General features: G+C 45.6%; 1 protein-coding gene and 1 pseudogene across 1 annotated transcript; both read right to left on the reverse strand.

Annotated features, from left to right (window-relative positions):
* Positions 1 to 4,270: 4,270 nt before the first annotated feature.
* On the reverse strand, positions 4,271 to 8,307 carry LOC110295416 (zygote arrest protein 1-like). The gene is given in 5 exon segments (XM_021163928.2): positions 4,271 to 4,444; positions 4,447 to 4,468; positions 5,375 to 5,449; positions 5,528 to 5,620; positions 7,316 to 8,307. Coding segments are annotated over 5 exon segments (1,116 nt in total). The 5' UTR covers positions 8,126 to 8,307; the 3' UTR covers positions 4,271 to 4,328.
* Positions 8,308 to 8,916: 609 nt separating this feature from the next.
* Positions 8,917 to 10,938, reverse strand: part of LOC110293808 — a 4,557-nt pseudogene continuing 2,535 nt past the window's right edge.

Consider the following 10,938-nt stretch of genomic DNA (forward strand, 5'->3'; position numbering starts at 1 on the left):
CAAAAACCATAGGGTCTCGGGGTTTTTTTGTTTTTTTCCGACTTACAGGATAAGGGTTTGGGGTGTTTGGGTTTTTGGTTGGGTTTGGTTTTTTTTTTTTTGATTTTTTTTCCTTTTTTTTTTTTTTTTTGTCTGTATAAGGATTTGTATGTGTGTGTGTGTGACAGTCCTATTATCAAGGAGTGACTGGTGACAGCTTCTCAGAGCATGCCTAAAAGAGCACTGCAAGATTATTTTTGAAGAAATTTTATTTTATTAGATCTAATACTTCATAGCATGTAAATGTTAGAACACTTTAATATTTTAAAGCTGGGTTTTCCCCAGTGTCTCAAGAAAAAAATATATATCTGTTAAAGTTATTGGACTCTGCTGCTCAGCTCTCTGATCAGTGCTTGTGTAGATGTTGATAACTCACCAACGCAGATGCCTGCAGAGAGTTTAAAACTGTAAAATAAAGATGGACGCTGCCCGCCGGCACCTCTCATTACACAAGTTAACTTATTTCACTCAGTAACTACTATAGACACCGCCTAGACTAAAACCTATATTTTCTTGTACGTTCGCACCACACGCTGTTACATCAGAGAACTTATACAAAGCTAAAGGAAAAGTTGTGGTCACTGATGGAGTGTGTATTCTGTGGGCCCTGAAGGGCTGCAGACTTCAAGAGAAGAGATGCAAATGAACTTGTGTGTTTATGCAGGACTCAAACTTGTTTCAGGCTAAAGGAACCTTGGGGATATGGGGGAGAATACAGACAGGAAGCCTGAGGACTGACTTCCAAAACACACAATATCCTTCTCCACTGTCTCCATCTGTAGCATAACAAACTGGATCCTGTCTTTTTTTTTTTTTTTTTTAGCTTACACAAAGCAATTTATTAACAGAAAATAATTTGAGAAGTCCTGTTCACAGACCTGTCTTTTTTTTTTTTTTAATAGAATTTTGTAAAGGAAATGAATGTAGCCTCCCAAATCCTCTGATTTGAAAGGAACACCTTGTATTTTTTTTATATGCATCTCTTTTCCACTGTGACTTTTGTTTGCAAACTGGGCTCTATGGCTCCAGAGTTTGGAATGTAGAAATGAATTGCTTAGCTTTGCCTTTCCCTGGGGGCGTGGCCCCTGACAGAAATGTAAATATGCTCAAGTACATTAATCAAGGTCACTGTGCACGCCTTTGGACTGCTAACCATAGTTATGTTTCCTGTAAAACTCTATAACTGGTCACAGCACATTCATAATCACTGTATGTTTTCCCCAGATAAAAAAATTATTTTAATGGTGTTCTGGTACTGTAAATGGTGTCCTTTAAATTATTAATAACTCTTGGGCTGGGGGGGCAGGCACAGGAATGGTGTCTGGAGACACACCACACTTCCCATCCCTGCTCCCATTCCCCTCAAATCCTTTTTGTTAAAAATAAAAAAGCATTGTAGCTGTTGGTTTGTGTGGTATTTTAAGAAGAAAACAAAAAATAAAGATGACTATAGATGACATCATGTTACCTGTATAGTTCTCACACATAATTTCACTTTAAAAAGGCAGGGAAAAAAATTGACTACCCAAAGATTTTGAACAATTCATATGGTACTGATGGGGGGATGGGGGAGGAAGACTACATCTGCAAAAAAAAAACCCAAAAAACAAAAACTAAACCAGCCCCATTGGGATCTTCCTTGGCACACCTACACTGACTCCAAAGTTTGTCTATACTGACATAATTCTTAGTGCCCAATTCTAATCCGCTTCTTCAGTCTGCAAGAACCTAGTGCTTGCCACACATAATCCTCTTCATGGAACTCATCATTTTAAATAGTTGGGAAGTTGAGAGATCAGGCAATTCCCTGGTGCTGCTCTTTGGGAAGCCAGAATACAATCGCAGGGTTTGGAGCTGTGTCCATGTTTAGTGATTCCAAGGTTAGGGCTGTTATCCTCAGCCAACCTTGGCTTGACGCATGGCTAAGGAACATCTTAGGGAAGAGCAGTGCCAGAACATAGAAGTGACCTGCTCTGTCAGAGAAACATCACCCACACAGCAGGAGAGAGCCAATAGTGTGAGTGGCTTTTCTCTTCCCCCTAGTTTTTAAAGTAGTCCACAGTTTGAAAAGTGTAAGAATTACATACAGGCTGGAGAGATGGCTCAGTGGTAAGAGCACTGACTGTTCTTCCAGAGGTCCTGAGTTCAACTCCCAGCAACCACATGGTGGCTCACAACCATTTGTAATGGGATCTCACTCCCGCTTCTGGTGTGTCTGAAGACAGCTGCAGTGTACTCATATGTATAAATCAATCTTTTTTTAAAAATTACATAAAACACAATTCTCACAACATGCAGAGATAGCATTAAGTGTCTCCTGCTAGCCTTTCAGTCTGAGAGTCTGATGCTCTCTAAGCTCTGGGTCACACCTATAAACAGGGCCATGGTGCTAGAATGTTGGTGTCAAAGGTGCAAACTTCTTGAGTCTGGCATTCTGATCCTTGCCAAGTAATATTAGCTGCCCTGGGAAAATTAATTCAACAAATGATTTCACGACCCACTTTAACAGCTGGTGGGGTTGTTCCAGGACTCTTTGCAGGTGTTTTAGTTCATCTACTTGGCAAATACTGAGCATATAGTATGCCCATCATGCCCCACCCAGGACGAGTCAACTGCCTTACCTCTGCCTGGACTTAGTCCCAACTAAGTGAGAGCTAGCCCATGAGAACACAGGAAGCCTGTCCCCTTTAAGCACAGGGATTTTAATGCCCACTTCTAACCAGCACCACTTTAGTCCCTAAAACTCCTTACCTGTCAGCAGGCACCCAGAGTGTTTTCCTTTAAAAGACAATCTATCCTCATGGTCCACTATCCACAGTGTACCTTTCAAATGTCTTAGTGAGGGTTTCAGAGGTGCCTCCGCAGTTAACAGACTACAAGGGTGGTTAACATGCCTTTGTAGAGGACTTGGGGTTCCATTCCCAGCACCCACACGGTGGCTTTCAACTGCAACTTCCACCCCAGAGTATGCAGTGCCCTCTTCTTGCTTTCTTGGGCACCAGGCATTCATGCTGTACACATAACATGCAGGAAAAGCATGCATAAATATGAAAAGGTAAGACCCCCCTACCACCTCTAGGGCTTTCTCATGGATGACTATGTAATGGCCAGACCTCAATGGCCAGTTTTACCAACTGTCATAAACTCAGTATTTAGCCTCTCTGGTTTTCTCTACCAGAGGGTCCTTGCACATGTTGTCCCTGCATGAAATGGGTCTTTTCTGTCAAACTCAACTGTCTCAAATTCCAGCTCACTTGACCTTGGCAGAACTGTGCTTTATTGAGTCCTTTAGCCAAGATGAGCTTCCCCATCACGTCAGTCCTTGGTCTTGAGTATTTGCTGATCTTTTAGATACTTGTGAGACACACCAATGAGGAGACTGAAAGGCTGGGAGCACTGCTCATGCATCAGCTTGACAGAGCAGTGATGAACCTGGGCCCAGGTGGACCCATCCCCTCCTCACAAGGACACTAGAGAGCCATCAAGCCCACTTTGGAATTTTAGCATGTTTCTTCGAATACTTGATAGTGCCCAAGGTGCCAGACCGGCATTCACTTCCTGGTGGACAGGTGTTGGTTGCTACTATAATAAAGTGTTTAGAAAAACTGGAAGGGAACAAGGTTTTTACCTGGTTGCAGTGGTGATGCTTGTGTTAGACCAACAACCAACACCTGCTCCATTAGAAGAACCTGAGGCTGCCTGCCCAGCATCAGCTGCAGTGGGCTCTCCAAGTTCCCAAGGAGACCTTTAAATTAGGGCTAATTTAAATTTTAAAAAGCACAACACAACTTAATGTGTGCTGGGCCTTTTTAATAACATCTTTCTTAGGAACTTCAGACCTACAGACTGAAGCTGTAAACTTCTTGTCTGTAAAACCTTAAGATGTGGTGGCTCACAACTATCTGTAATGGGATCTGATGCCCTCTTTTGGTGTGTCTGAAGACAGCTACAGTGTACTCATATTTTATTTATAAATAAAATTAAATTAAACAAAAAGAAAGAAAAACCTTAAGAGTTGAATGAAATGCCTGTAACTTCCCTAAGTCAACCTGACTCACTCTAATCAACAAATGTTAACAAAGTTACTGACTCTCCACAAATGCACCCCTCAAACTGACACATGCATTGGATAAAGCCTCAAACTTGTTTGCAATACCTTTTACTCACAGGCTTTATATCCAAGTACACCGTCTTTCATGAAGAATTTTGAAAAGGGAGAAGTGATGAGGGGAGAAAGCTCACTTGTCCACTCCATTAGACCCATCTAGCAGAAATGTTTTCGACTCTCACTAAATGATGTATTTGAAGCTGAAGGTGCTGTCGCAGGACAGGCGTTTGTCCTTGCATCTCCCACACAAGTCTTGCCGATGGGGGTGTTTAGGGTCCACGTGGCGAAGTCTGGCCAGGCACATCTAGTTCTTTTACAACTCTGAAAAATCAGAGTGAAAAGTACAAAGGGTGAACCCTGTCTCCCCTCGATTCTTGGAGCTTCAAAACAGATTACAGAACAAGTAGCCTCTGTGCTGGGCACTGAGAGCCAAGTGCAGGGAAGCTTAGGGAAGTTTAAGGCCCCTTATTGTAGAAAGGTGCCTACAGTCCCCTTTTCTAGATGGAGTCTTTAGTGGCTTTCCATTCTTGGTTTCATAGGGACCACCCTAAAGTAATTAATTCTCCAATCACCAACTTTAAGTGCACTGGACTCTCAAACAGATGTGGAAGTCCTTTATCTCTGTCATTAATTTTAACAGGTAAATGTTGTCCTTTTTTTTTTTTTTTCATTTTAAAGGTTATCTAAGTCCCTTGGCACAGTGCTAAATTAATACTAAGCAAGCCAACTCTTAGCAGCCACGGTTATGGGTAAACTGCATAGAGCTAGACAGTGTAGGATGGTCTTACAGGAAACTCCCTTTGTAAACTCTCAAGAAAAGCCAGAGCTCAATTTCTTGCGTTTCATACGCTAACTTGGGGATGGATGTGTTTCCTATGTAGCATTGGGGTAATGGTGTACCACCTCAAGCCAGTAGAAAGGCACCCTGTTTTGCAATATGTTTTCCCTTAGGCAGAGTGGAAGAGGCAGGTAAGCAAGCCTTCTCTACTGCTAACGAGGTAACAGATACAAGAGAGGCCTTGCAATCAAGTTTTGCAAGAGCAGAAGGGCGTAAACACCCCATCTCACAGTGGAGGGGACTTTCTACCACCAACCTAGTCAAAAATGAAAAGGAAGGAGGAGGGAAAAGGTAGAGCCTAAAGCTACTTGGAACCTTCACCTCCTTCAGGGAATATACTCAAAGTCGTGCACCAAACCCCTCTTCCAAAATGAAAACATTTGATTTACTTGACAGGTGATGTCCTCCACTCGGTAAGGGTTGTAGGATTTCTCACACACTCGGCAGAACTGTTTGAAGTACACCTGCGAAAGAAAGAGCGTCGGCATGGAGCAGACACTCAGCAGCACAGCAGAACAGGAGGGCTACATGGTGTCTCTTACCTTACTGGTGCCCTGCACACACCACACATAGGCGCTCTCCCACCGGATTTTGCAGTCCTTGCAGTGATAGTAGCCGTACTTCTGCTCTAAGAACTGAACAGCAGGGTACCAGACTTTAAACAAGTGATGCCCGAGTGACCCTCATTTTCAGAACCTGGGACCACATTCCACTTGATACTTTAAGATTACCATGGTAGTAAGGTTAGACTTGGGTCAACCTCTAAATGAACCAGGTGAATGAATAGCTCAATCAAACAAATATGTAAACTGAGGCCAAACAAGATAGTTCATATACCAGCAGACTGATAAGTGGGTTTTTCCCCCTCAGACAAGGGAGAAGCCACATAGTGCGGTTTAGCGCTTGGGATTCTTCCCTCGGGCCCTTTATGTGGGCTGATGCATTAGGACGTTCACAAATGAAAACGTTGTTACGCCGAAAGAGAAAGGATCTTCTAAAACCTTTAATGTCTTCAACCAATATTAAATTCTCCTTGATGCTAGGTAAGTTTCCAAAAAAGTCCCGCTACCTACCCAACTCTAGCTCATTTGGTATGAACTACATAAGTGTTAGCACCTGGTTCTTAAACTTCCCGAGCTTCCCACTTAGTGACAAACAAGTTGGAATCAAGTTTTTATAATTAAGCCTTTAGGAATGACAGGGCCTTGGAAGAACTCTTAATGCGATTTTTTATAGGTGAACGACTATCACAGAGGCCAGAAAACTTGGGATTTCTGCCTAAGAGATCACACCCAGCTGTGAACGGCAAACGCCAAGCTCTTTTCTATTTTTTCTGACACCCCATTCCACTGCCACCCCAACCTCAAACACACCAGCCTTGAAATGACTGAAAAGCAAGGAATGTCTCAGAGTCCTCTCCTCGAGCTCATGGCTCTCCCTTTCTTTGGTGGGGGTGAACGACCTACAGCCCTCTTTGTGCCTCCTTGTTTGCTAGCACAGGCAGCAACTCAAGACCATCCAACAGCTTAGCAGCAGCTGGCCTTCTGGATGAATGGGGAGAGTGGTTTTTTTCTGGTTTTTTGTTGTTGTTGTTGTTTGTTTTGTTTTTGTTTTTAAGCCAGGCAAGTTTGGGAGAGAGAAGCTTCAGTTGACAGCTTCAGAAACGAAGGGAAGTGTCTGGTAGAGAATGAGCCTGCAAGTTAACCAAGACAGATCATCTAGAGGGGAAATAAGAAAAGGAGCCTTGGGAAACCGACTCTCCCTGCAGCGAAGTTCACAAGATTATGTTTCTTATGCACTTCCTTCAGCCGTCTGAAGTTTGGTCCAAACTAGACTGTGTGCATTCACCGCGGAGACCTAATGTGTAGCGTTTATGTGATCAGAATTAAATAATTACACTGGTATTCCCCAGGAGCAGAGGCTGCCAGTGGGTAGGGACAGACATGGGTTGATTTTTATTGTGTAAACGCCTCGCATTGTATTAACAGGCAGCTGCTGCAAAATCCTATATGCTCAGCTGTGAAACAACACCCTGTTCATCTAGAGGACCCTAATTCCGATCCTAAAACTCACATGATGATTCACAACCATCTGTAAAACGCCAGTCCCAGGGGATCCGATGCCCTCTTCTGCTCCCATCTCTCCACTACAACGAAGTGTACAGATACAACATGCAATCAAAACACCAAACATGTTAAAAACAAACAAACAAACAAAAGACAGACTGATGGCATGGAAGAATTCTATGTTCTGCATCACCAGAGCCACCAGCTTAGCCCTGAAGGAGCCCTACAATTCTGGGGGCGTCCAGGCCGCCAGGCTGGCCTCACCTGGAAACGCAGGCGCTCCTTGTCCTGCTCGGTGCTTTGAGGGGAGGCCCGGTCTGGACCAGCAGCCGAGTCACCCGGATCCTGAGCCATCTCTGCAGCAGGACATGGCTCCTCACTCCCAGGCTCAGACTGCATCGCCGCCAGGCTGTTCCTGTCCTCCCGTGGTGGCTGCTGCTCCCACCCGGCCTGCCCTTCAGCCTGGACGTCGCCCTCCTCGCTTCGCGGCTGGGGGACCGCTTTCCTCACGGCCACCTCTCTAGGCTCCGGTTCCCGGGTCCCCGCGGATGCCGGGCTCCCCTCTCCCTTCGTGGGTGTCTGCCTGCCCCCCGCAACCTCCAGCGAGGAGGAGAGGCCACAGAAGGTCACGGACGAGAACGGGGCGACGGTCTGCCAGGATCGCGGGGATCTCCCGGCGCCAGCGTGGCTACGGGGTTGGCCGGAACCCGACCGGGCGTCGGGGCTGGCTCGGCACCCTGCAGGCTGCAGCGTGCGGCGCCCGAGTGAACACTGCACTGAGGCGTCGCGGCGCGGGTTCACCTGCACTGCAGCGTCGCGGCTGCTGACCGACCGGGGACCCATCCGCGACAGCAGGGCCATGAGCTGTGCCCGCTGGTGGCTGTCGAAGTACTCCGCGGCCATGAGCTGTCTGTAGCCGGGGAGGAAGGAGGGGGGCGCGGGTCGGCAGCCCCTGGCTCCGAACCTCCAGCCATCCACAGCTTTGGCGACCTGCGGATAAGGATGCGGGCAGGGGTGGAACGTGCTCGCCGGGAACATGGGTGCGTCCCGCGCCTCGCCTGCCCAGGCAGCCATCAGCGCAGCCCAGCTGCCCTCCAAGCTGTGTTAAATAGGCAGCCGCGCACTGGTAGAAGAAGCCCTACCACCTGCTGTTGCCATGCGGAGCGAAACCTTCCCCACACTGGTTAAGAGGCAGAAAAAGAGCTTTCCTTGCTAGCCACAGTAACGATTTGTAGGGGAACTAGATAAGATGAGAATTCGACCCCAGAATCATCACCAGGATTAGCCGAGTCTGGTGGGCCCCCATGTCTGTAGCTCCAGATGTCTGTCATGAGGAAGGCAAGGGAGGCCAGTGTCTGATTAGGGAGCAAAATACCAAATGTTAGGAGACTGCTCTGAACCTCTTAGGTTATCTCAGATCAAAGCTCCAGTCTCCCAGAGCAGTGGGACAGTGTCCAGCCACAGGCCTTTCAGGAAGGAAAGCCTGTAGCCACAGCCCTTTCCCACGGATGAACAAAGGGGCCCATTTTCTCTCCCTGATGTGAGGTCTACGCATTTTCCTAAGTAAATCATTCCTTCAGATGATAAATGGAGCTGAGATGCGTTTATACAAATACAGGAAACATATGGGGGAAAATGCCTTTCACAGCTAGACAATGTTGATGGCCATTAACAATAGATACTAGATCAAGTAGTCACACACATTAATACGATTTTCTCTGGCTTGAGAGTGGTTTGACGATGCAATGCTATCTTGTAGTTTCACTGACCCGTTTTGAACTTTTCTCAATACAGGCTTGCCCTGAACAGAATCGGTTGTTTGTAAGTTGAGCAAACCCATGGTTCTGTTTTACAAACACCAGACATCTACATTTCCAACCCCATTTCCTATCTGTAGCGATGCTGGTGGAAATGGCAAAATAAACAAACAAAAACCGAAAAACAAAAACAAACAGCATACCACTTAAACAGAGGACGCGGCACTTTAGTTGATCCAGGTGTAAGCAATATTGGGACACTCTGTTGAGCTAGAAAAACACATGGGTAATACTGAAATACAACATTACAGTGGGAAGAGCAAATCTGTTACAGGAAATATCAACCAATCTTTATCCCGGATGCGAACCATACTCGCTACCAATGGTCACAAATAGGAAGTGATGTTTCAGCTCCCGTGAATCTCCTCGGTCAGAGGGCGGTCTGGGTGGTCTCCATCATCACTAAGTCATCNGTCCCCACGGTGCCATAGGAGGTGTCTGNCATTTCCTCTTCTTTCAGTTTCTTATAAGAAATATCGGTGTCTTCGTCTTCGTCTAGGGCCTCTCGCTTGTGCAGTATCTCACTTCCGTACATTTTGTAGATCAACACGAAGACCCCTGCCTCGGCAGACTGGAAGAGGGCGTAGAGCAGAGGGAACATGTACATGCTACCTATGAAGCGAGGCGGGAAGGCCAGTTTGAGAATNGCAGTGCAGAGTTGCACGTTCTGACTTCCTGTTTCCAGACACACAGTCCTCTTGCAGTTGGGCGGGAGGTGGAAGAGGGTAGCTAAACCATANCCCGAGGNGTAGCCCGCCAGAGGCATAAAAATGGCAACCACATAAACAGTTGCGGGAATGCTTGCCAGCAGTTCAGGTCCCAGCATGGTGCCAGTCATTATGAAAAGAACCACCAGGGTCACAAGCAGAGACCACAGGGAAACCTGATAAGAAAAGAAACACATGGGCAACCTATCAGCAACAACATCACTGAGGAGGCATCTGGACAAGCTACATCCATTCTAACCTCNCAAACAAAGCCTGAAGCTCNTTAGACATAACTGCTTGGAGACCTAGCTTGACATCCAGTGGCTCCTCTGGGCTCTTCACTTGCTTGGGATGGAAGGACAGACAGACAGACTACTCCTTCTGAAAAGGTCTTCAAATTGATAAAGCAGAGATCAGGGGAAGTTACTGTTACTAGGCAGACTGTCCCTCAGCCTCTTGGCCTCGGGCACACAACGTTTAGTACTCTTTGTGTGTGTTTAATGCACTGTCTTGCTTATTTCCAATGGAGCAGCTAGAATTTAGCCCAAGAACCCAGTTATGGTCTGAGGACTAGCCTGGGCAACATAGTCTTCATCTCTCCTGAACTCTGTGCTTTCTACTTGAAATTAGTTCTTATTTCATACTGGAAAGCAAAGGCTGCTAACATTTACAATGAAAATTAACTTAGTCTAGGATATTTTTAACCTTCAAAGTATAGCTCCAAAGATGGCTAAGAATATGGAAACAATTATCAACTCATTTGATTAGAGAAAATTCTAAGGTATGATGAATTGTTTTTAATTCCGTAACTCTGCTCCTTGATTTGTCTCTGAAAAACTGTAAGTTTCTTGCGGTTCTTAGGGTGTTTTACAATGGTGAGGTAGTTTTAGGTATGTTGCTACTGGCCGGGTCAAATGTGCACTGTTGACGATCTAGTACATTGTTCTCATTCAAGTGAAAGAGGATGCACAAATATCTAAATTCCCCCAATCTCCTTAAGATAGGTGAGTTGCTCTTTTCCCATAGGNTATGACTGCAACAGGGATCCAAGACCCTGAAGAGTAATCCTGCCTCTCTGAGGGAGCAGAGCAGAGAGGTAATTCTTCTGGAGTCTCTGGGCTTGACATGCACCTAGCGATCTTTTAAAGATATTTAAAATGGATCTTGGCTGCTCAAAATTTCTATTCGAGGAGATACTGAAATAGCTTCCTATGGTATATAAAACACAAGCCCACTGACAGAGAACTATCACAAAGCAACACTTTTATTAATTTCCAAAGTGTATCACATTGGAGGCACTGACAGGAAATCCAATTGCTTCATTCTGAGGATGCTAGCTACAAAGTTCTTTTAAGTGATTTAA

This window comes from Mus caroli, chromosome 5, assembly GCF_900094665.2.
Source record: "Mus caroli chromosome 5, CAROLI_EIJ_v1.1, whole genome shotgun sequence".
Classification (NCBI taxonomy): Eukaryota; Metazoa; Chordata; class Mammalia; order Rodentia; family Muridae; genus Mus; species Mus caroli.